General features: G+C 38.7%; 2 protein-coding genes across 4 annotated transcripts; both read right to left on the bottom strand.

The window, feature by feature from the left end:
- Positions 1 to 2926: 2926 nt before the first annotated feature.
- lnp1 (leukemia NUP98 fusion partner 1) lies at positions 2927 to 8975 on the bottom strand. The gene is made up of 4 exons (XM_039607076.1): positions 8755 to 8975; positions 4471 to 4716; positions 3356 to 3448; positions 2927 to 3094 (listed from the first exon to the last, which is right to left on the bottom strand). The coding sequence occupies exons 1-4, from the start codon at positions 8938 to 8940 to the stop codon at positions 2927 to 2929; spliced, it is 693 nt and encodes a 230-aa protein (XP_039463010.1). The 5' UTR covers positions 8941 to 8975.
- Positions 8976 to 16348: 7373 nt separating this feature from the next.
- Positions 16349 to 23421, bottom strand: LOC116331095 (ELAV-like protein 1). Of its 3 annotated transcripts, XM_031753647.2 has the most exons (8): positions 23264 to 23421; positions 22039 to 22101; positions 20574 to 20645; positions 20303 to 20471; positions 18301 to 18404; positions 17683 to 17836; positions 17370 to 17595; positions 16349 to 17226 (listed from the first exon to the last, which is right to left on the bottom strand). In XM_031753647.2, the coding sequence occupies exons 2-8, from the start codon at positions 22072 to 22074 to the stop codon at positions 16908 to 16910; spliced, it is 1080 nt and encodes a 359-aa protein (XP_031609507.1). In that variant the 5' UTR covers positions 22075 to 22101; positions 23264 to 23421; the 3' UTR covers positions 16349 to 16907. The 3 variants fall into 3 exon arrangements, with proteins under 3 accessions (XP_031609507.1, XP_039462790.1, XP_039462791.1); XM_039606856.1 differs by lacking the exon at positions 20574 to 20645 and having other exon boundaries at positions 20303 to 20506; positions 23264 to 23417; XM_039606857.1 differs by lacking the exons at positions 20303 to 20471; positions 20574 to 20645; positions 22039 to 22101; positions 23264 to 23421 and adding an exon at positions 19595 to 19646.
- Positions 23422 to 25828: the final 2407 nt, after the last annotated feature.

Genomic DNA, 25828 nt, shown 5'->3' with positions numbered 1-25828 from the left:
AACTTGTTGGTCAGAAATGTGCCAAATGTGTTCTACAGGCATGTGATCTGTAGTATTAAAATCATGTTTTGAGTAATAAAAGCATTCAGTAACCCCTTGTGTCGAGTAGAAAGTGGCATTAGCATAGAAATCTTTCATTGTAGCATAAAAGTGATCAGTCAGAGAAAGTTTGTATCGCTATACAGTGATGCTCTCTGGACTCAAATCAGTGCACCAAAACAGAGCCACTGGACCCCTTCAGTGTGTGGGTCACTGGTGTGACGGTTTTCCTTTAATTTGTCACCTGTCTTACAGTTGATTCTCTCAGTGTTTCAGCTTTTTTAAGACTGTTTTCAAGATTTTTAATTAAAACTATATCAGGAACTTGTGGTTATTATAAGATGTCAGTCAAATGTGGTAAAAAAAAATAATAATAATAATTGTGTGTATGAATGGTTTTGGGAAAATATTCACGTTCCCCTTATTTCTGTGCTAAATATAAAACCAGAGTCAGAAAGTAGTCAGCTTAGCATCAAAGCTTTAAACTGAGGGGAAACAGCCTGCCAAAGATGTGCTCAGTGGAACTCAGATGGCAGGTCTTATGATCCCTAAAATTCAGCTGCTACTGATGCACACATTCATATGCTACCTACTGTAAGAAGACTAATTTATGGGTTGTTTGTTTATATTTCATGATGTGATTTTATTTAATTAGTTCCACTTCAAAACTTGGAAATATTCAACTTCAACCACAAACTCAGCAGAATTCAGGCAGATTATTTTGTTCATTACCAGAAAATATTGTTAGTTTTGAGGATATTTGCTCCACCTAACTGCATGTCATTAGAAATTGTTTAGAATAATTTTTGGACAAAAACAAAATAAGAACAAGAAAGACTAATCCTCCCCTGATAGTGCATTAATTTACAAGAGCTCTTATATAAATAATCACCAACCAATGACAGCTCCTGTCTCAGAAGACAGTTTTGCAGAGGGTGTTCATGCAGAAAGAACGAGGCGTGGAGATGGGGAGGAGGAGGTCTTGGGGTCACATATACATGCAGGCATTTCAAGTGTAGGTGGAGGACCATTATGGGACGGTGGTGCGACAAGAAGGCCAATAGAGGGGCTTTAGCATGGATACGTAGACACGGCATGTGGGACAGTTCCTTTTCCTCCATAGCCACTGCTCCATGCACTGAAACACATTTTAAAACACATCATTGCATCATTGTTGCTATGATCTGTATCATGTATCATTTATGCAGTCACTGATATTTTCAACTGATGCCAGGAGGTCATTTCCAACATGTTGATGCATGAGCAACAGACCCTAGCCCTTAGCTGGAAGGGACAGTGTTGCTACCTATTTGAGCAGCTTTCTCTGTTTAAAAGGCTACGAGTCAGAGAAGGTTTTAAATAGATTTCTTTACAGTTAATAATGTGGTGCCTTGGTTTTTATTGACTTTTATTATATTCACTTTGACAAAATGTTAACATGTTAACAAGTTCTGATTGTCAACAGATTCAACAGTATATAAAGTGACTCATTAAGAGAAAGATGCAATCAAATCATAGCAGAAACACAAATACACTGTAGTTCTGATGAAATGCTTTTATAAACTGTAAATATTCTCTATTGATTATAAAGTATATTTATATTTATTCTAAAGTGATATTTAAAACCATTTAATCAGTATAACCATAGAGGTATCTTCTCATCCAATAATGTGCTGTGAGTCTAATAACTGAATACAATGACCGTTACATACAGAGGCGTTTCCAGGAAATTTTATATGGTTTTGGCACAGAGGGACCCAAGAACCAGTAAGGGTGGTGTAGAGCACAGAAAAGCAGAAAACACCAAATGAAATCAGAAAAAAATGCCAAACGAAACCACTTGAAAATTGTTTGAAAATCCACTGAGTTATGGTGATTTTAACTTTGACCAGACTTGCATCCATGGATACCAATGCTGGTATTAGAGTTGAATCAATACTAGAGCAATAGGATTGATACTTTGTTTCTAACCAATAGTGAAATGTGTCAGACTTGCATTATGAAAAATCCCTGAACCTTTTTGTGCTGACGGTCATGCCTACTTTATTTATTTAAACAACATAAACTGATCCAAAATAAACTGATCCAAAGTGCTTTAGAAACAGGCACACAGCTGAAAAGTTTGTTTTTTGTGTCAGTTGTGATTTCATTAAAATGTGTTCAGACTTTGCATATTGATGATACTTCATCTCATCTTCAATACATAAGCTGCTTTCATTGGTTAAATGGTATCAGTAATACTGGCCCTGTATTTAGTTGGTATTGAATCAATGCCAGAATTTGCAGAATGCAGTCAGGAAACAAGCAGTGGATCAAACCACTGTGAGGCATGTAATGGGGGAGTCATCCATCCATAACTGAGCAGAAGAGCTTTTAGTGTGCATTATCATATTATATAACATTATATAGTTATATTTACAATAATGTATTTAGGAGTACCACAATGTTTTTTACAGCAAAAATGTAACTGGACTCCTTACACCCCCCTGTTATTTTCACTCATGTTTGCATTTATATAATACAGATTTAGCTGGGGCACCGGGTGGACCTAATAAATTTCAGGCCCCAAGCCAACACTTTAGCAACACCCCTGATTACATAGTCATGGTACAGTACAGTTTGTCATACTGAGGTTTTAAACTTTGAGTTCAAACCTTTAAACTTGGTCTCAATTTTTTTTTCTAACTCTAACCCTTTTCAAACATTTTTAACTCTGTGTTTGCACACTGAAGAGAAGGAGTTGCAATTATTCCAAAAGTGACCTAAAACTCTGGCCCAGAGTGAATTTGAGGCCCTGATTTTTCAGCGTCACATCATAGTAAAGGTTCAGAAGAAATCCTGATGTTTTGACTGCAAATCATGCATTTTCCCCTTCTTGAAAACAATATCAGCGATGTCTCCTCAGGGAATGTTGACGATGGAGTGTGTGCTGCTCCTTCTCCGTGGAAATCTGTCCATCTGCAGACCTCCTCCTCTCCTCATAGAGCTTCCTCCCCTGTAAAACAGCTGCTTCACTGCTGCTTCGGGGCCGACACTGCTCTAACCTCCGAGCTGCCTTCAGCACCCACCAGATGGAAACATCATAATGAGTAAGTATCCAGTTCCTGGGACCTCAGGCTGTTCAGTGTACTCCATGCATCTACAGGGATAAGTGTCTGCTGCAGGCATTGTGTTTTCATTCCAGTTCACATCATGCATGTCCAGGAACGGGCTGCTATCATGCGTCAGAGATCTGGTGTCTGACTTGCAGGGATTTGAGTGAACATAGTGTAGACAGAGGTCATGCAGTAGATCTGATGTGTACAGGTTCTCTTACCTCTTTATGAAAGCGGTGTGTACAATGTGGCACTCCCCTCCCATTCTTACACATGTCCTCATGACAGATCAGGCACAACGTATCATCCTTCTTCTGTGAGAAAAAGAAACAACACCTGACCAAGATTTCAATAACTTATGTATTTATAAAAATAATAAAGCTGTATTATTGCATCAGTGGGAGATTAGTAAGATCAGTTCAGAGCAACAGCTTCTAATTAGGCAGCTACTTTCTGAATGAAAAAACAAGAAGTAGGTGTGAAGAAATCAAAAGTGTAACTGCAAAATATGAAATGCTACTTAATATTTAATGTAAATAGAAAATAAAGAGCCATCTGTATATTAAAATATACAAATATGAAAGTTTGCTTCAGTCAAAAATAACTTATTTCAAGTTAAATATAACAAATACAACTAACCCTGTTTGTTTTGAGTCTGTAGAACTTAAGGAGATTAAGTGACAGGAACTTCATATATGCAACTTATATACCAAAGTGAAGGAGCTCCATTTAATTTCATTTTGCTCTTAATTTATTTAAACTTAAAGTAATAAATAAAGATATAATTTTAATTTTAATTTTTACAAAGTTAGGGGAACCTGTACCTGTTATTTGCACTGTGTATGTTATGTATCACTTTTTTTAATTGATTTCATGTGACACCACAAAGATACAGAAACACTGTTTCATTAACATTAAACCCCTGACAATGAGTTTTAACAGGGGTTGACAAAATATTTTGTTCCAAGAAAAATCAGGTATAAAAATGAAAAAGGATTAAACATGCATGCACAACTGTATTCTTTAGCATGGAGACAAAAAGCATGGACAATAGAAGAAAAAGAAAACTTCAAGGTCCTTGTGTGCATTCAAGACCAGTTAATTATGTGGGTATTTGTAGGTTATGTAATTCACAGCTTTGTTTTTGGCAGCACATAAAAGTAATGCAGCTTTTCAGGCTCCTTAATCTTTACGGGTTTCGTAATGTTATTGGAGGAGGAGAAAGAACATCAAATATGATCGTCCTACTCGGTCATCTATAACACGATGAGAAGGTAAAAATCTGTAAAGACTGTTTATAGTTCGTTTAGTTAATGTTATAAATCCTCCCGCTCACCAGAGACGTGGTCTTCTTATCATTTAGAAAGAGCCTCTTCTCAAGTGTCTCTGTGAGCTCTGGGATGGTGGTGATGCGATTCTCTGTGATCGCAGTCTTGGCGCGGTTGTTGTCATCTGCAGAGGTACGGCGAGGCCTCTGGTGGACCCTGGTTTCCCCCTTATCCTCTCTTGATTTGACGTGGCTGGGAGTGGGCGCCATTGTAGCCGCATGAAACCTGTTTAACTTCATGACATCTAACTGTGACTGAGGATTAAGAACAGAATGATAAGTGTTATTACACTATGTAACAACACGTGAGAGTAAAATTATTGCGTCACATTCCTTCTAACAGTGAAGCAGAGTTGTAAGAAGATTAAACTAGAGAGACAACCATGTCTGCCTTATGTCTGTGAATGGGGTTAAACACTCACTCGCTAATATCCTTAAGTAACATGTTGGCAAAGCAGCTACCTATATATAGTTTGACTCTACACTCAGGACAGAACGTAAATATATATTTACACAACAGCAATAATCTGATAATGCAACTCCAGTAAAACATCAAAGGTGAAGGTACAGATTAATTTCAGTGTTTGGCTAGACTTGTAAATCTGTAACTACAGAACTGTTCTCTGTAAATGATGTATTTCTGGAGCACTCATTACTAAACTAAGTTTTAACCCTTAATGGGAGCTTTAAATACCGATGCACTAGACACAGGCTGACATTGTACAACCCCAAAAGTAAGTTATTTCTGGTTCTACTTAACTTTATTACTGCTGCTGAGGAAAAAAATACGATGTCTGGATGTTCCTTTGACTTTAAATTTGAGGAAAAAAAATAACATGAGAGATCTGTGACACTGTGATTTGTTTCTGTTTAAAGAAACTAAACAATGTGATAAATGTGACTTTAAATAGGTCAAAATATGTGTAAAGGTGTGAAAAGTGCAGTCAACGCTGATGCACCTTAATAAGTCAGATTTTCTGTTGATCTATTATCTCAATTAGTACTGTCAAGACTTCTTTAACTGAGCAGGTTCTTCAATTTTGAATTAATTACCTACCCCCGCTTTAGTGTGTAGCTACTTTAGGAGTCAAAGGTTTCTATATGTGGAGTGTGTGTATTTTTTCTTTGGATCAACCCCTCACTTCAATTTCATAAACCTTGATCTCACCAGCCAAAACGTCAAACTTTAAGCTTCAAACAGGACTTCAAAAAAAGAATGGTCATAGGGGTTAATTCCATCTTTTATATATATATTATGTTTTTATGGTATTTGCAAGAAGCCTTTTTGTTTCGCGGTGCAAGGAAGTGGCTTATTATGTTGATGTTGCTAGTTTTAGCTGTTATAGGACAAACATTGCTATTTGTAGCTGCCAGCCTTGTTGACTGATAAACCTCCTGGAACATTTAGTAACGTCATGGGCTCATCTGTAACACCACTTTTGCATTTGCTACATTTTAAAAGATAAATGTAGTGTGATGAAAGGCTAAAAATATTCGGAATAGTTGTTATTTAAATGAGAATTTCTTTATTTCCCAGAATAAACTTATATAGCATAGGCTTTCAGCAAAATTGTTATTTTAACTATACCAGGGGTCTGCAACCTTTTACACCCAAAGAGCCACTTGGATCCGGTTTCCACGCAAAAGAAAACTCTGGGAGCCGCAAATACTTTTTGACATCTAAAATGAAGATAACACTGTATATATTGTTTTTTACCTTTGTGCTTTGTGTGAACAACTAAGGTGTGTTGCTTATGAAATCCATGAAGTGCTACAGAGAAAATTACATTTTATTTACGTAATTAACACATTTTGAACTCTTAAAGAAATATAACAAAAGGAAAGACACCCAGCTGAACTAAAATGATCCATGTTGTCAGCCGCCACCCTTATATCGCCTTTGGACTGTTGGAGCCTTGACCTGACTCTTAAAAAATAATTGGAAAAAAGCACTATGCTGCTGAAAATGAAAAATAGATATTTGCAAAATTCTGCCTAAATATGTATTTTACCTGGTTAATCGCGTGCGGCGGGCGTGGTTTGCAGCGCCGCTGCAGGGGAGTGGGGACGCACCTGAGCGACACCCGCAATCACGCCTCGCCGCCTTTACGCCTGCGCTATCTATGCTGTTGTGTTGTTGGTGGTGTATGTCGGGCTGTGAGCTGAAAAGCTACAGCCGGCTGTATGCGTACAGCAACCGTGTGTGAAAAGTGCTCAATAAAGAGATGCTCAAAAGCGTGTTCATGGAAACATCGTCGGGTCTGCCGTGATTTGTTTACAATGGGACTTTGCTCCTGAACCTCTGTGCACAGAGTCCGCAAATCGGGGATATACGAAGTCAGTTTACTCACGGTGTTTGTCTTTAACATAGTTCACGGTGGAGAACAGCTGCTGACATAATGTGGATCCGAAGATCCGTAATTGGCCTATCTGGGGTTGAAAGTCTCGATAAATGCACGGCGTTTCGGCGGGTATACCGGCTTCTGCGAGTGTGACTCTTATTTTGAGCGATGAAAAAATAATAGAATATAATTTTTATATTTCAAAATCACAACAATCTTCCAATTTAGAACTACGAGTTAAAAAGAACTAACACAGATAAATACACTTCAGCTAAATACTTCTAATTTATTTTCCCAAACCACGCGGAGCCGCAGTATAAGGACTAAAGAGCCGCATGCGGCTCCGGAGCCGCGGGTTGCCGACCCCTGAACTATACTGACCAATAGTTCCACTATCAGACCAAGAATCTGTGCAATACTTCTCTATTTCCTTGCTTAAAAATAGAGCATACGGGGAACTGAAGGCTTCAGTTTAAACAGCACTTCTGATTATTAGTGAAAGGTTACACTATGCTACTACATTTGTTTTTTTGCATTTATCAGTGCTTCCTTCATGATGAGAACTGATGGTGCTCACCCAGTGTTGTCTGTAAACTACTTGCTTGTAAGTTTCTTTTCTTCCACAGAGAGGCCACTTTATATGTGTGCACTTACACTGTTATGACTCTTATCACCTGCTTTAGATTAGAAAGAGTTTCTTTGGCTCCTTCCTTCCTTTAGTTTCCGGTTAACTCCTATGAAATTTGTCATACACACTAATGAAAATATACCAGAAAACTATAAAGTAAGCACCACTATTCACCACACAGGCCATGACACCTTGACCATGCGGATAGATAAGTTACCCTGTTCTGTGTTATTAATAAAAAATACAAATCACTAAATTGTGCTCCACTCTTGTTGTTTGCTGCTTATAAGTTGTACCTACGGTGGCCCTGAAGTGCAAATCACACCAACAAATTGCACTTCAGGGCCACCATATGTACCTCTATTTTTTGCTAAACATCCACATAGCAAGAGGTAAGGAAAGAGTCGGAACGCTATTGAATGAAGAATATGTGTAAGAGCTTTGGCATGCAGCAGCCCATGACTTAAAAACATTGTTTATAAAAGAAAATGATATCAGATGTGAAGGTATTTTTAGTTGAAAAAAATATTTTTCCTACAGACCTACACAGACACAGCTACAACACAAACACCAGACTGGTCTGTATTCATTATAGAACTATTCTCTTTTTCCTAATGAGACTGTGAACAGCTCAGCACGTGGCAGGGCATTTGCAGTGTTTGATCGCTCTGATGTAAAGTAATAGAAAACAACTCACTTAGAGCATCAATAATTTAGTACTTTGCAGGCTTTCATGGGGAAATTTACCAAAACAACAGTTTACACACTACTAAAGGCTTTTTGTTCGGAAGCTTTAATATTTAATTAGTTCTCATACCAGCTTGTAAAACATACATGTGCATTATTCTGCTGTCATAGTCCATATTTTGTCTTTTTCAGAGAAATAAAACTCTGTGTTTTATAAATATTTCATGCAGTGATATTTGCAGTCAGTGAAGGTATGGGATCTTTCTAACACCCTGAGCTGGTTTTAAAGAAACACATAGAAAGTATACTGTCTGATAAATGTACTTAAATGTAAATGTATTTATTAAACTGGCCTTTAATTAGTATAGTGAAATACATTCATCAGAGAGTGCATATATTTTCTTTTTCCTCCAATTATCAATGAAGGGCCATACAGTATTATATTTAAAGGTGTTTATAGTGTCAAGTGTACAAGCACGCTGTCCATATGTGGTGTAAAACTGGACAAGAGAAACTCCAAAAAATGTTTGTTAAAAGTGTTTTGCTGCTGTTTAAATGTCAGTGCATGCATCAAATCGAACGCTGCAGAGCTGAACAGTCACATACGTCAATCCATGAAGTGCAGCCGGTCCTTACCGCAGTTGGGAGTGATGCTCGTCTATCAACTTGTGTTTTTGAAGGCCTTCTGAAACTGCGTTTTCTTTCTCTGGAATGTACAGCGTCTGGTCCGTGACCCCAGTAACTACTCATCCATTTTGTGAAGTTACTATCATCGTCCTCGTCATTGTCCATAATGATAGCAGGCAGAAGCCGTAGAGACATGATAGAGCTGTGCAGGGAGCTTCTTGGTGCAGCAGGTCTTGGTACAACAGATGAAAGTGAATGGGGTGAGCACAGACAACACTCAGCTGACCTATTGAGTCTCTAACAGACCAGCTGCTCTGCTACACTGCACTGTCCCACATGGCAAAAGTGACTTACTTCAATTAGATGCCTCTAGTGAATCAAGCTGTCGCTTTTGTTGTTATCCTTGGACAATCTAAAAATAACCTGCAGAGATTTAGCTCCGTGAATCCTCTATAATCTATTTAACATCGCTGGTACAACACAAACTGGAGTTGATTGGAATAAACAGCGAGGTGGTAGCTGTGACGGAACAGCTAGTATTTTGGCACTGGGTGGGTGATGTGACCACTCCTTTTAATCTTTCCATTACAGTCATCAGCCTCGGGGTAGACAACTGAAACTCCAATTTCCCCATACTTTCCACTCGCTGAGTACATCACACCTGTCAATAATTATGGAGCACAGGCAACTGGGTGCTGAGAGCCCAAGGCTTGTGCAATACAGGGCAAAGAGTTTTAATATTACACTGTATACAACAGTTTATTTGTTTTGCTCTTTTAAGTCAAATATGTAAAATCCAGATTTTTTACATGAACAATGAAAACATGTAATACCATAATTCAGTATATATCGTGTCAGTTCAGTCTGATAAATTATTATTAGTAGTATTAAATACTATTATTGATATTGCTACAAAAAGTGGATTGTGTATTATTGGAAATATTCATATTAGACTGTGTTAGGGTAAACCACTATAGAAAACACATTTCAAGTGAATCCCACACCATGTTTTCATTTGTTTGTTTGTTTGTTTTTTAACAAAAAAGCAGAAGAAATTATATACAAGTCTTTATCTGCTCTTTTACAAACTCGAAGTTTCCCTGTGCTAATAATGTTGTAAAGATCTCAAAGAGAAGGATTAATCCAGGGCAGGCACTGTTATGAGACATTCATGCTGCTTTATCATGTAACCTCAGATCCCCACTGAGCAAGAGATTACGGTAATCTGTGTTCTTTCCAAAAATAAGGATGAAACAAGGTCACACCTGAAGACAAATTACCACATTTTATTAAATAAATGAAGAGTACTATCCGTGTGCGCTGTTGAGATATTATAATATCAATGAGCCTCCATCCAATATTATTATGGGGTCTTTATCTTACAATATAAAACACTTTGAGGCGACTGCTGTTGTGATTTGGTGCTATAAATAAAATTGAATTGAATTAAAAGTATTGGAAACTGTCTGGAATTCATTCATTACAAATCTGCACAGGTTATTTTTTTAAATATAAAATTAAAATAGTGTTTCAGATTTAGGATAAACCCTCTGTATCAAACAACTAAAACAGGAGAGAATAGCTATACAATACAATACCACATATAATACAGGATAAAATACAATGACTTACTGATCATTTGTTATTACTGATAAGTGACTGTGTACAGCAGCTTGTTGTATACTATACAAGCATGCATTCATGCAGACACATAATCATACTCTTAATCAATTAATTACATAATCATCATGCTTCTTTTAAAGGCCGAATGACCACGATAATCAGTATAAAATGTTTCAGAAAATGCTATCGTATTAAAGCTAGTTTAAATCAAAGCAGAGGTATAACCTACTTGATAAGTTGAAGAAGGCTGTTCCAAAATTTAGTTTTGGTCACCTCTACATTTAAAATCAGAATGCACAACACTTCAAATACCCTGAATAAATGATCAGAGAAACAGAGTGGAATTAGGTTTTGACAGTTCTTATGACAGCACGGGCCGACCTTTCAGTCTTTTGTATGATAGTAAAATTAAAAAATGAATTCCAGATTTCACTGGAGGCCAATGAAGGGAGGCAAGGAATGCACAAACATAATATTTTATAAAAAAAATTTATTGAGACCTTATTATACATTTATATACAAAACATACAGTCTACATATAGTTAAACCTTAGTGTCACAACAAGTGTTTGCTAAAAGAAAAAAAAGCAACAAAGAAAAAGTTTGTTTTTTTTATTTAAGGGAAAAGAAATTTGGGTTCCTTAGTAAGGAGATATGAAAGGAAAGGCTTACGTGAGGTATAACATTTCTTATTGGCCCTCTAAGAGAAAATATAAACTTTTCCAATTTAAGGAATGACATTAGATCTGTCTGTCAAGAGTTTTCTGTTGAAGCTTGGGTGACTTCCAGTGTAGGAGGATATATCTTTGGGCAATTAAAGAGACAAATGAGGCAATACTTTCTGTTTAGTTAACTCAGATAGATTACCCATCTACTCATAGCTATTAGCTATAAGTATGTTGGGATATGATATCAGTCTCTAGGACTCGATTTCGAAAACATTTTTCTAAAATCCTGTTTAAACATGACATGAGAAGGGCCTTACAAGTTTATTATTATTAGAGCAAATGTATTATTTAAATATGATCTGAATATTTGAGATTTGTAAAAAAAAAAATCGTAAAAATTTTATAAATACTATAAATGAAGAACAATGTTTGCAAAATGGTCCCTGGATGCAGGAGTTACCCTGGACTCACTCACTTAATCAACAGACTGCACTGCAGAAAGAGCAGCAACAACAACCTGCATGAATAAAATGTACCAGCATGAATTTATGTTAATCAGATTTAAAAATCTAACTGGAATAATCTGCTGTGTTCACATAGCTGATCTTTAAAGATTTACGTTTCCAAACAACATGCCACGTGCATCAGGAGAGCACAGACACGTCTCAGTAATCACAGGTTACCAAGTACCTGCTGGCAGCAGCTACAACTGAGCCACGCAGTGCTAACAATAGCAGGCACAGTTTATAGGAATAACAGGTGGAGTCAAGAGAAGATCAGACATTCTTATAGTAGCCCCTATCCATCCATCCATCCATCCATCCATCCATCCATCCATCTTCCCACAGCTACACACACACCACACATGTAACACACAAGGTTATTGTGTCACATCACATGTGGTGCCAGGCAAAATTGATTTTATGGCCTTCATTGCAAGAATCGATTATGTTCAGGGCGGGCACACGTTTTGTGCTATGCTCAACTTTAACAGATCGATCAATTTTTACATATCTTGCTCTTAATTCAATGAAACTGAAAAACAGAAATATTTGTATTTGAAAAAAATGATTAAATTCACTACAGAAAGAACCAGAGACAGGTGACAAATTAAAGGGAAAAAATTGAACTCTGGCTCTCCACAGTGAGGGAATTTGGGGCTTTGCTCTGATGACGGGGGTGATTTTGCTGGTATGGTTAGGAAATCAATGTAAAGTTGTTTTGATTGATCACTTTTATCCTGTGATAAAATATGCAATGGGAGTGGTCTCTCCCAGGATGAAAGTGCTCCTATCCACACTGCATGGTTCAATGAGCACTCTCAGATTAATAAAGTAGTCTGGTTCTTCAAAGAATCTCACCAATGGAAGAAACTTTCTTATTTTAATTATGTTTTTTTCATATACGTCATGTGGGTCTAGATTTTAGTGTTGTTGTTTTAGAGTTTGTTAATTAATTTAATATATGTTAAAATTTGAATTTAGGTAGAAGAGTGCGTCATGTGTTGAGTTTGTCTTCCCTCATTCCCTGATTTTTCTCAATTGTGTTGTTTGTGCCACAGGTGTCTCCTGCTAGCCAATCAGCTATTTGCATGTATACATTGCCCTGCCTTCTCATTGTCATTGTCACTGACCAGTCTGGGAGAAAACACCTATCGCAAATTTTCAGATTTATTTAATCCTCTTATCAAAACAGATGATTCCTTCTTTGTGTAATCAACTAATTGTGTCAAATCAACATATAATATAAAACCACATCTCAGCTCACTGTGGAAACATACTGTTTGCATAAAAATATTTACATTTAATATAACAATAAAATAATAGAATCTAAACTAATCAAACACGTAGCATGAAGTCATGACACCACATGAATTATTTTAATTTTATATATGAAACTGACCAAATTTCAACCGCCTTGATCATCTATTGTAGATGTTCTAAGATGCTTAACTGTGTTTTGTTTTCTTTTAATTCATCATCTGTATGTAAATCAGTTATGATATAATTTAAAGCCAGTCCTTGCATTGCAGAACAACTAATCAGGGAACAGTTTTTCTATGAATAGATGTTACAAACAGTTAGTAGAGTTGACTTTGAAAAATTGCCCACTGCTGGTGACTGTTTGAGGATGGATGGCCCTAGGCACAAATTGAGTAGCCAGGCAGCAGCACGTTCCAGACAGACCAGCACTCCAGCAGATGACGGCTTCTCTCTGTCTCGATCTCCCCTCTCACAGAGTCTGTTTTGAACAGAGGCTTGGAAACACACACACACACACACACACACACACACACACACACACACACACACACACACACACACACACACACACACACACACAGGTGCCTTGTTTCTCTCACGATCTCTCAGGTAGGTACAGGTCACGAAGGAGAAAGCAAGTGAAAAAGCTCCCCACTAGTATTTAAAATCTATTTTTTTTTAAACTCTATAGTCATTGTAGCTAAATAAGTAAAAAACTTAACTTAAAAGGCTGAATAAAGTTCACCTTTCTCCCACTGGCCTGGCTGAAATTTGCATTCTGCAAACAGAATTGGGCAGAATGTGACTAATATTTTAGCCATTACTGAGCTTTCACTTGTTAAGAGAGAATACCTTTTGACCTTTGAGACTTTGTAGTCATGTTCTCAGCCTTCACAGATGACGAGGAGCAGCTGGTTCATTAGTTCATAAACTGTTTTCAGTTACAGTGAAATCAACTAAAAAGAAAAAGGGGGATCACTGCTGGAGGTCTTATCCCAGGAAAGGTGACCTGTATTTAATACCCGTAAGACATCAGTCTACATACTCACTTTAAATATATTGTCACAGCAAAGCTGTCAGAACACAGAATGGACCAAAAACACAGACCCAAGACAGTAGCACAGGTTAGTGTAACGTGAGATTTATTTACAGTGATTGTGATGTGGTGTAAACAGTGATATGTACAGGACATGACACAATATGAGCTGAAAGCAGGCGAACTATAACAATGGCTGTGGGATAAACTCTGCCAGTGACTATATACAGGTGCGAGGGCAAAGCTAAGGTAAATCCTAATAACATGAACTGCGAGGCATCATAAAACTACAAAGCTATATACAAGGTCATACACACCTAGTCATAGAAACACTAACTGTGGGAGGCATACGCTGATTATAGCTATGAAAGTTACGTGAACAGGAGTGAAAGCTAGATACAGGAGATCCAGGGATGATAGTGGCACATGAGTGAACTGTAGATTGGAGGCACTGCAACACAGGGAGAGGTGAGTCAGAGTGGACTCAACGGAATGGAAAGAAACTGATTCAGTGTGGATATTGTGTGGGGGGCATTTTGACTCTCCCCTTCAATTAGGCTCTCACCAGAAGATCTCCAAGGCTGGGATTTTTTCTGAGAGCCCTAATAACTCTCTCCTGGTGAGGCACGCTCCAGTTAGTTTGCCGCAAACTGTTTCACCACTAGATGGAGGCATTGTCAAAGCAATGTCAAATTTGAATTGGAGCATCACTGGGCTGCAATTCACATTGTAGAGGGATACAAAACAAACAAACATAGACACACAGACACACACAAACACAGAAACAGACAATTAATAAAAATTATACATAAAAAATGCAAAAAGTGAAAAAAAAAATCATTATGTCCTTCTTCCAATGCATTATGGGTCCTCAAAATGGAACCCTTTTTTTCATTCCCAACTCAGCTTCTATACCTCCTACATCCAGCATGTCTTATATTGCCCAAAAGGTCTCCTCCAGCTCTATCCTATGGTACACATACCTCAATTTCCTACCTCGCAACCATGACTCAACCAGCCACTCCCTCGCAGGCCTTTAAATACCACAGTGGGCACCTAAGGGGCTCAAAATTTAACCTTCTCCAATTGGCACCAAACTTGGCAGGCACGAGCCTACCGCTACCAACACCACTCACACAAAATTTCCCCACTGTGCTTATACTTCCCCAGTTATTGATGATCGTCACATGATGACTGTGGTTATCGGCAAGCCCTTGGTATTTGGACACATGGCTTAGAAGATTTCAAAATCTTTTTTGATAAATTGAACAATCACCACCCCTTTAATTAAGTTACAATCTCAACAACATAAATTCCAAGTTAACTTTTTAGACACAATAGTTTTCTTTAGGTGTTTTGTTTTTTATTTTTTGTGGGGTTTTATTTTGTTTGTTTTTTAAAAAATATTTTCACCTGTTTGATTTTTTTTTTCAGGCTGTTTGTAAAACTTTAAAAATATTTGAAGATTTTTTTTGTTCTGAACAAGTCGAGAAAACAGTCGTTATGTCCCAAGGGGTGTTTTAAGGATACAGATAGACACATACTGTTATATAATTTTTTTTTCATCCTAGACATGTTTTTAGGAGTATTATTAAATCTCAATTGATTAGATTCCATCGTATCTGTACCTTTAAGATGCATGTGGAAGAAGCTACTTCAGCGTTGTTTAAGGCTTTAGGACCTAGAGGTTACTCAGTCCGCTTTTTACGGCAGATTTAAAGTGAAGTGAAAGCACTCTTTGATAGGATCAGCCAACAATTAGGAGGAATAATCAGAGTGAATTGATTCAGTTTGTAATCACCTTTTCTAGACACATCGGAGTCTTGAATCAAGCTCTTAATACCTCTTTTTTGATGGCCCAACAAGCCCTTCCTCCTTTACAGCAATTTAAAAAGGTTACAGCTTATAGAAGAAATAGAAATCTAAAGGATATTTTGGTGCACAATAAATTGAATCCTATACCTTTAAAGAATTTAGATGACAGATTGAAACAAGTACGATATATAGAAAATATTAGTAAGACAGGGCTTTCTATTCGAAAATGGTTTTTGAAAATCTGTTTCTATTGAAAATGAATTCACAAATGATGATTTATTCTACAATTCATAATTTAAGCAGAGAATTCTTTATTTTAATGCGTGTGGCCCTGTGGTCCTCTATAACTGGCTCCCAGTAAAACTTTTAAAACTTTCACACAGGATGCGTAAATTCCATACATTAAAAATATTTTTGGACTTACCTATTCTTACACACTGGATGCGTAATTCCACAAGACAAATTTGTGGCATTTAATTTTTCAAACTGAGCTAGATTTTTCTGATGTTTTGGATCCAAATAAACAGATTTGTCCAAACAGATCACTGCATTTGTCATCACTCAATCACGCCATTGTACTGAATATGCAACGACACAGAAATAATAAAATAAACTCTACACTTTGTGTCCATCGATAAAGAAAAAGTTTGACAGTTTAAAGAAATTCAGACAAAGGGGAGACAAACATTCAGACACAGGTTATGTTTTCACAATAACAGATTTATTGCTGAATAAATGTCACAATGAAGCTGCAATACAAAAATAAAACAAATGAAAATCGACTTCACATCAGTTACCTGTTCATCAGGTGCATTCCTCTACCTCACCTGTACAACATGAAACTAATCGTCTAACACTGACCTGATCACCTGACATGATAACGTCAGGTTACCTGTCCAAACTTTTAATCCTTTAATCGGTTGTCAGTGGTTACCATGACATCATTTACATAAACTGTACATAAAACCAACTGAACGTTTTACTCAAATCAGAAAAGAGCAGATTTAGTTTCCGTATCCTTTGACCCCAAATGTAAACCTGCAGAAATTGATACAACTCCAGTTATGTTCATAACCATGGTGACAGTCAGCTGTCAGTCATACTGCAGGTTTCAGTCCTTTATTGTGGATGAACGCCCACACAGTCAGAAAAATTACTTACTGACATAAAGAAACAGGGCATGCTGGGAAAAACTGACAAAACAGACAAAAAACAAAAACAAAAACACCTGTTATTAGTTTTAGCCTCGCCCCCTCCTCTATTTGTGCCCCTTGCTGGTCTTGAATGAGACCTGCAGGACTTTGTCCCCCAGGCGGTACCCGTTCAGGCTGTGGATCGCCATGGCAGCTTCCTCGTAGTTTGCCATTGTAACAAAGCCAAAGCCTTTGCACTTATTGGTGTTAAAATCTCGGATCACTTTCACATTCAAGACTGCGCCGAACGGGCCAAACATCTGCCACAGCATGGCCTCGTCAGCTTCCTGGCCCAGGTTGTAGATGAAGATGCACCAACCAGAGGATGAGCTCCCCGAGGCCCCACCCCCTCCGCTCATGTGATCGGTGCTCATTGGAGAAAACCTGGACACACGAAGTATTAGGCAGCTGCAGATTAACTGATTCTCGTCGAACAGTAACAAACATCTAAGTTAATCAGCTGCTGGATCTAGGGACAACAGAGGTTAGAGTACAGTAATCGGATTATTCTGAGCAGGTCAGCATACCGGAACCTTTGTGCCTGGTGATGGACGGGCCCCCCAAAACGTCGTGACTGGCCATGATACATCTGTGACATCATCTGGGAGTTCCTGGCCTGGTTGGGATTGGCAGCAAACTTGACCGTGATTGGCTCAGCGCTGCCGGGAGGCGTGTGTCCGTTCAGGTGTTTGACAGCGTCATCGGCCTCAGCCCTCTTATCAAAGCGGATGAAGGCCACGCCACGTGACAGACCTAAACAGCCAACCAGAACAGAATTTTTTCAGTTCCAAATATCACAACCCATCACATGACCCTGAGCTTAGTGAGCGCGTGCATTACCTGAAGCCTGGTCCACTAACACTCTAGAATTGATGATGCGACCGTAGTGCGAGAACATGTCCTCCACGTCCTGCTGACTGAGAGTCCGTGGCAAACCACTGATATACAGGTTCGCATCTTTGATGGCGTCCGAACTCGGCCGTGCAAATGAAACCTGCAGGGAAGTGACAGGAAGTAAGTCAGCTGATCATCTTTACAAATTAATTGTCACAGAAAACAAACAGTGATAAAAATAAAAAATACAGTTACATTGAGTTCAAATAAAATCCAGATTTAAATTTTTAAATATTCAATAAAAATAAATAAAAATCCACAATTTTTCCAAACAACAAAACAAAACACAAAATAAAAGCATCCAAACAGGCTCTGATCACCAAAATAAAAGCATTAATATCATTAATGTCTGAAAGTAAAAGGTGCAGTACGTTGTCTCACTGAATTGAAGAAATTCACAGATTCAGTGTTGACACGTGTCGGTGCGAAAACAATAAAAAAAACAAAACAGCAGAGTTTGAAAATACCTTCGTCCATCAGACAGGTGAGAGTGCCCTCTACTGTCCGGGGAACATAACACATCAGTTGAGACAGGAAAAACAAAGAGCACCTGTGGCACGTTACCTTGATAGTTTTAGACTGTAGCCTCAGGCCATTGAGGGTACTGATAGCCCTCTCTGCATCACTAGGGTTAACAAAGTTAACAAAGCCGTAACCTAAACTGTGGCCTAGAGAAACACAAAGGAAAACAACAAAATAAAAAACAAAAGCGTCTGTTACAGCTGCTACACAGTCTGATAGAAACAAACACAGAGTTCACACTAAGTACAGAGATCCATACAGTCAATTGGAAAACATCAGTTTTCTGAACAAACCGGGAAAACCTGCCGCCACCCACCATGCCGCCTGACCGCCGCGCACCTGCCACGTTTTAGCTCTCAAAACAGGAAGGTGGCACTGCAAGGTACATTGGCTATTTAAAAAAAATAAAAATAAAAAAAATCAACTTCGGAAAAAAAAACTTACCACAAACAAAGAGGTTAAAGGCCATCTCTCCTGTTACACTTCAACACAAATTAGTTCTCACAGAAAATAAAGTGATGAAAATAAAAACTGCATTCACATCGTGGTGAAATAAAATCCAGATTAAATGTTTAAATATTCAATAAAAACATTAATTTATTTTTATCTGAAAAGGTAAGATCTCACCTGATTTGACCAGTTCAGGTAAGATCTGTCCATGGAAGTAAATAATTTATCGTCATCAGTGAATGAGGTTAAAGATGACTCACTGGTGATATATTACTTTGACATGACGGTGGTTAGCCATAATGGTTGTACTGAACGCACGACGACCTGACGATTACATGCTGGCAGGATGTAATCCTGCATCACCCCACACGACTGTTTTCTCGACTTGTTCAGAACAAAAAAAATCTTCAAATATTTTTAAAGTTTTACAAACAGCCTGAAAAAAAAATCAAACAGGTGAAAATATTTTTTAAAAAACAAACAAAATAAACCCCCACAAAAAATAAAAAACAAAACACCTTTATCAGAGGCTGGACGAAAAAATTTCAACCAAAACTTTCATTCTTTGCTCAGGCACTGACATGCTCGCCGTTTACTCGCCAATCAAAGTTATTCTGTTTCTGCTGTAGGGCAGAAGACCTGAAAACCTGAAACCAAGCCACGTGTCATCTGAAGACATTCATCACCAGACGGCCGTCGCCTCAAAATGTAATTACAAAGTTTCAAATTCTTATAAAATAAAAAACAAGAAGTTCAGTTAGTGTCAACATATTCTCACCACACCTTTTTTCTAAATCATTCTTTAATTTGTTTTGAATCATTCAATAAATAACTTTTTATTTACTTTGTTCGCCCAGCCCTGATGTAATCAATCAGCATTAAGTACCTGTTAGACACTTTGATGTCATTAAACCTGGTGTGAAAAAAAATGAAGATTACAACAACAAAAATATCCAAATTGTTTCATGACAAAAAAAAAAAAAGAGAGAAAAATCACAAAATTCACCTAAAAAAAAGAAGAACAAAAAAACAGAGTTAAAAAACCCCCAAAACAAACAAAATCAGCTGATCGTCTTGAAACCCCCCCAAAAACAACAGTGAACAGGAAATACTGTAAACAGTACTATAACGACTATGTACTGATACTACAACTACTGCAAAATACAGCGGTGACCTACTGCGCAGCATCAGGAGTAGAAAGAAGTACAATGAAGCATGAACAAGTACACGTGTTAATGCTGAAATACATTTACTTCAAGTACTGAAATAAAACATATTCACAGTAAAACTTATAATGCTTCAAAAGTAATCTGGTATTTGTCTTTAGTAAAATTAGCATCGTTAGTAGTGAGCAAAGTAATACCACAGTACTACTGTGTGTAACAGTACCCCAGTAATACCAAAGCACTACCTGAATAATACTGCAGTACGATTGTGGAGCTGAGCGCCTGCTGCAGTCCAGGTACTCAAAAGTACTACAGTGATTCTACTGTAGTACTGCAGTAGTGGTACTAACAGTGATACTGCAGCAGCACTTCAGTAGTACTGTATTAGTGGTACTTCAGCACTACATTAGCAGTACTTTCATCGTTACCTGCCACTTTGTCGCGGATGAGCTTGGCAGACTCGACCTCGCCAACACTGCTGAAGAGGCTGCGTAGCTCGTCCTGGCTCATGCTCTGCGGCAGGTAGTTCACAATCAGGTTCGTGCGCGCGTCTTCGTCCTCCATCATCTGCTCGCCGTACCCGTTATCGTACAGCTCCTGAGGTCATTACATCATCACCATCATCACTTTCACTAAAGTCAAAAAGATGCCAGAATAAAGGAAGTGAACAGATTCAGCCAATCAAAGCGTAGCACTCACATTTCCAGCAGCTCCTTTAGCGGCGAGCGAAGCGTCTCTGACATCACCCTGAGAGTTCTGAACCTCACACACCTGAAACACACACACCACACACACCTCTCGTAAACATGCACTAATCCCCAGGCCCTGATTCAGGAAGTGGGTTCGCCTTGAGGCGACTTTTGTTGTGATTTGACGCTATATAAATAAAATTAAATTGAATTAAAACTCTGAGTTTGTTAACCCTGACATAAGATAGACTTGGGTTTCTGTTCGAGAAAGAGAATTAACTGAATCAGCCACCATGGTAACAAATTTTGGGAACTAAACTAAACTTTGGCTAACCTCTGACAGGTGTTCCCTCTGACTCCTCCTGGACCTGAATCAGCTGACTGACCCTTGCTTTCATAAAGTCACAGCTAATAAGTCAGTCCTAACCAATCACTCATCAATATATCAGCACAGAGACAGCTATTCCATCAATGACAGATTACAATTTAGAATCAAATGTCTAGTGACAGTTTGAGTGTAATCCGATTACAGTTATTGTAGAATCACCGTTTACATGACATCAATCAGCGATCAATCGTCAGGCTCAATGATGGATTTTAATGATGATAAGGCTGAAATGACTTTCAGACCCAAACTGAACTAAATGTGTTTAAAGTGACATTTTATAAGCAGACAGTCTGACTGTAATCTGATTACATTTCATGCTGACACATGTTCACAGATTCAGATTCTGTCATTTGGGATGGGTGACACTCATCTACTAATTGGAAGGTTAGTGGTTCTGCTGCAGTCCAACTGTCCTTGAGCAAGACACCGAAGCCTGAGCTGCTCTATGATGCGTTTATCGGGCGTGAAGGCGAAACAGAAAGCAGTGAGGTATAGTAAAAAGTGTTCGTATGAATGTTCAGTCTGAAAATCACCTGAAAAAGTCTCAGCGGCTTGACCCAGAACCAGATCACCCAAAGGAATCATAGGCTCCAGTTTTTAGAGAAGCTCGGAATTCTCTTTGCGATTACATTTGTAGTACAAAGCCAGATTACCGACTTAGCAAGCTTAAACTCAGAGTTCTGTGCCACAAAGGTGGCATTCTTTGCACCTATGAGATCACCATGGTAACGGGTGCCAATCACATGGTCAGGAGCAGGTTTAAATCTGATGGAACTGCCTTGTTTTCACCAATTCTGTCATTTACGGTCTGAGTCAGTGAGACAGAGATCCTCTGCTCATCATTTTATTTGTAAAACCTGTTCAATGGCCTCTGGGTGACATCATGGCCGAAGCCCAGGTGTGAAGTCACATGATGCATATGTTCAGCTGCTGATGTAGAAAAATGCAGAAACAGTTTGATGTTTGGTCTTCATGCTATCATTTTGTTAAGCTGGTTAACTGAAAGAAAGCTTGAATTTGTTGAACCTGCTTCACAGCACAGCCTCTGAACAGGTTAAAAACACTTGATCACTACTGATCCACTCACCTTCAGGTACCTGATGTGTCCTCGTCTTTGCGCCATGGAAATGATTCAGGAAGTTAACTGCGTCTGGGAAAAGCAGCAAAAGCAGCTGATTATTGATCATTGCTTATCATTTGCAAGCTACTCGATCCATAAACTGAAGGTGATCAGAACTCAATCTGTTTCAATCAGGAAACCCAAACCAGTAACTCTCTGATGATGGGTCACCAGTTTAGCTCAGTGGGTGAGCAGGCGACCACATGCCACATAGCCAGAAAGCAGTGGCCCGGGTTTGAGTCCGATCTGTGGCAATGTTCACAGGTCATTTCACTCCGTACTATCTTATGTTCCTGTTGCTACAGTAGCAATATTGATTGAGAAGCACCTGTGAAATCCGGGTGTTCTCTGTGGATCAATGTGTAGATGTTGATTCCAGATCCCAAAATGTTGATTATGTTCATCTGGACGTTTTCAGTGGGAGAAACGTTTCATCACTATCCAAGTGACTTCTTCAGTCTCAGCTGACTGCAGGTTTCCAACCTTATAAACAGTACATTTGCACAACAACGGAAGCTAGCCTACTGAATAAACAATGGAGTCATGCAGTCAGCTGAGACTGAAGAAGTCACCTACATGAGGATGAAATGTTTCTCCCATTGGAAAAGCCACATCAAGATTAACAGAATCAACCTTTTGGGAATTACTTACCTGGATGATTGAGCATGCATCAAGACATTGATTCCAGATGTTTCTCGGCCTTTAAGAAGCACCATTTCCTTTACATCCTGTTTGACTCACCTGCAGGTTTCTATAAGATGACCTCTGACCCCAAACACTGCCAATCAGAATGACGTCTGAGAATGTCATCAACATTTCTAACCAACCAAAGAGCTCTAGAACTACATTTACCTGCCTGACACCCCGAGAACCGTCTAACCGCTGAAGCACCGCCCACAGGTCCAGGTGAACACATTAACTTAATGGATTAACACATATTTACTTAATCACTAACTTAATTACAGAGATCGCTGGCGTTTCTCAGAAAAACCTGTAGGTTTCCCGTTCCGGTCCAGTTCTCGTTACAGTCGGGTCTCACATGTGGATAGGTAAGCAGGTAAAGTGGGTAAAACAAAAGCGCGCACAGTGAGGCCGAGGAGCTGCTAGCATTAACCGTTGTTAGCACCGCGGGCACACCACGAGGCTACTCGGCCACTCGCGCCTTGACACTCAAAGACGTCACCGTTCTTACCTGTGGGAGTGCGGACAGGTGATCTGGTGTGATTGGGTCAGATATCGATCCGCAGTTGGAAGATGAGATGATCTGTCGATCCTAACACGCACGTTCCCTGCTGCACACAAAGAACCAACTGCCGCCCAGTGAAGTATCGCGAGATCTCCTCCTCTCCTTCTTCTTCTAGTTCTGTAAAATAGGACTGTGCTCCTTATTTCCCCCTGCTGGAGTCATTGGGAAAACACGAAAATCAAATCAGAAGTTTTCTTTTGATTTTACTGAAGAACTTTATTTATAAAATAGAACCGACAACACGTGTACCAGAAAACTAAACATGACATCACCCAAACATTAACATCCAGCTGTAAAACATCAGTCTGCTCAGAATGAGATGGTCAACTCCCGCAAATGTTGTACCTTTATATTGTAAAGAAAAGACCTTACAATAATAAAAAGAAAACAGCAAAAACCCCAACAATCACATGACCCCCTTATGAGCAAGAACTCTGTTAACAGTGGGAAGGAAAACCCCCCCTTTTACAGTTTTTCCCAGTTATTTATACACAATTACTTGTACTTCAGACACAATGACTACAACATGTATCTGATGCACCAACACCCTGAACCAATCCTGCTAAACTACAAACACAATTCCTGCTTTACACTCAAATACACTTTTTTTTTTTTCAAAACACTACACACAATTCTCTGCATTTGGCACAATTTTCATGAAGAAAATCTTTGTTTTCACAAGAAACACACTTTCATTCAAAATGGTAAGCTCAATTGCCCTACTTTTCCTACTAACTCATCACATGCAGGGCTCTGGACTGCGACCAATTTGATCGCAAATGCAACCAAAATTTTCCTAGGTTGCACCGGTGCGACCAACTGTTTGAGTAAAAAAAAAAGAAAAGAAAAGTCTCCGCAACTCTGAAAGTCTCGGTGTGGTCAAAACAGACACACATTAGGTGGACAGAGAGAGGTGAGTAGCTTGAATAAAGCGATAAAGCTCACAAAACTATTTCAACAACCACCAAACAGCAAATAGCAGATAAAAGGATTCCACGCAAAGATGTAAACACAGAGCGGACCCGACGCATCAGAATCAGCTTTCTCTTTCTCGGCTTTCTCACCCGACGGCCCGAACACGGACACGCCGTCGTTGCTGAAAGCCGATAGCTCACTGATTCTGATGCGTCTGCGGGTCCGCGCTTTGTGTTTACGTCTTTTTTTGCGCTAGATTCGGAGCTGCAGGTTTTATCTCTCTCCGACCAAAATTCACTGAACAAGCAGCAAAACAAGATCCAAACTACGATTCACATTTGATAAATGTCGTCATTAATTCCCTCGTACGTTTGCTGTTTTGCTTCCACCACGATAAAAATCACACTTCATGCACAGCTCTCTCTCTCTCTCTCTGTGTACTTCAAGAACAGTTTCCCATCTCAAATCTCTTTTTTTCTGCATTATTCATTCGCTTATTACCCACCACTTGTTTACAGCGCTGTTGGACGCTGTCTTTTTTTTTTTTTTACTTAAATGACCTCGGACAAGAATATACTAATGAAATTTAAACTTTTTAAAATTATGCAAAATTGCAGAATATTTTTAAGGTTATCTGCTATAAAAAGCCAGGCCAGGAAAATCTCCTTCATGTTTTATGTTTTGTCCTCAGTTACTTTGACACAAAGGAATCTACTGTGGTGCTCACACCTCTGATGAAGTCTCACATGTATCAGTACTGATAAATGATCAGAATTATAATATTTCTGAATGTCTGAGTCAAAATTGAATCAAATCGGGACCTCGTGAATCGGAATCGAATGGATTATAGAAATCAGTGATGAGACCCAGCTCTAATGAGTAGCCTAGGCCTGACAGAAGTGGATTTAGCTTTGGGTAATAAGAAAAGATGAAAAGAACTATTGATAACTTTTTTGTTAAGTTAAGGCCTGATCCGTCTAAAATTCATAGCCAGTGCTCTGACACGGAGCCATCAATCTCTGAACCCTGAAAAGCACAGTGTATCCAGAAAACACATTATATGATGCGATAAATGCACTGCCCAAATGCACTGCCTTTCACACATAATTGCAATTAAGAAATCAGAGCTATATAAAAGGGCAACAGGTGAGCTCTTCTGTTTTGGAGCAATGGATGCTAACCTTGGAAACAGAGGCAGAGCCAGAGGAGTGAGACTAAAAGGAGGAGGACGAGGACGATGAAGGCCAAGGAACGTAATCTCCGATGAGATCGAAGCCACTTTGGTTGGCCATGTGGTCAACCATGGTCTAACAATGAGGGAGGCTGGGCAAAGTGTACAGCCAAATTTGATCAGGTGCACTGTAGCATCCATCATCCGGACTTTCTGAAATGAGAATAGGTAAGAAATCTTACAGTACTCAATGAGTACACAGTATTGCCTGTGGACTCTTCTGTAGAATGTGAAAGTAAAGTATGTGTCACGTATTTGGGAAATGTATTCCTATATTGTATTCCTACATAGTAGGCCTATTCACAGTATTTTACAGTATACTATTTGTATTGCAGAGCTGAAAGCTTACCAACACGAGGTGGTCG

The sequence above is a fragment of the Oreochromis aureus genome, linkage group 23 (assembly GCF_013358895.1).
Source record: "Oreochromis aureus strain Israel breed Guangdong linkage group 23, ZZ_aureus, whole genome shotgun sequence".
Lineage (NCBI taxonomy): Eukaryota > Metazoa > Chordata > Actinopteri > Cichliformes > Cichlidae > Oreochromis > Oreochromis aureus.
This window is presented reverse-complemented; position numbering and strand designations above follow the sequence as displayed.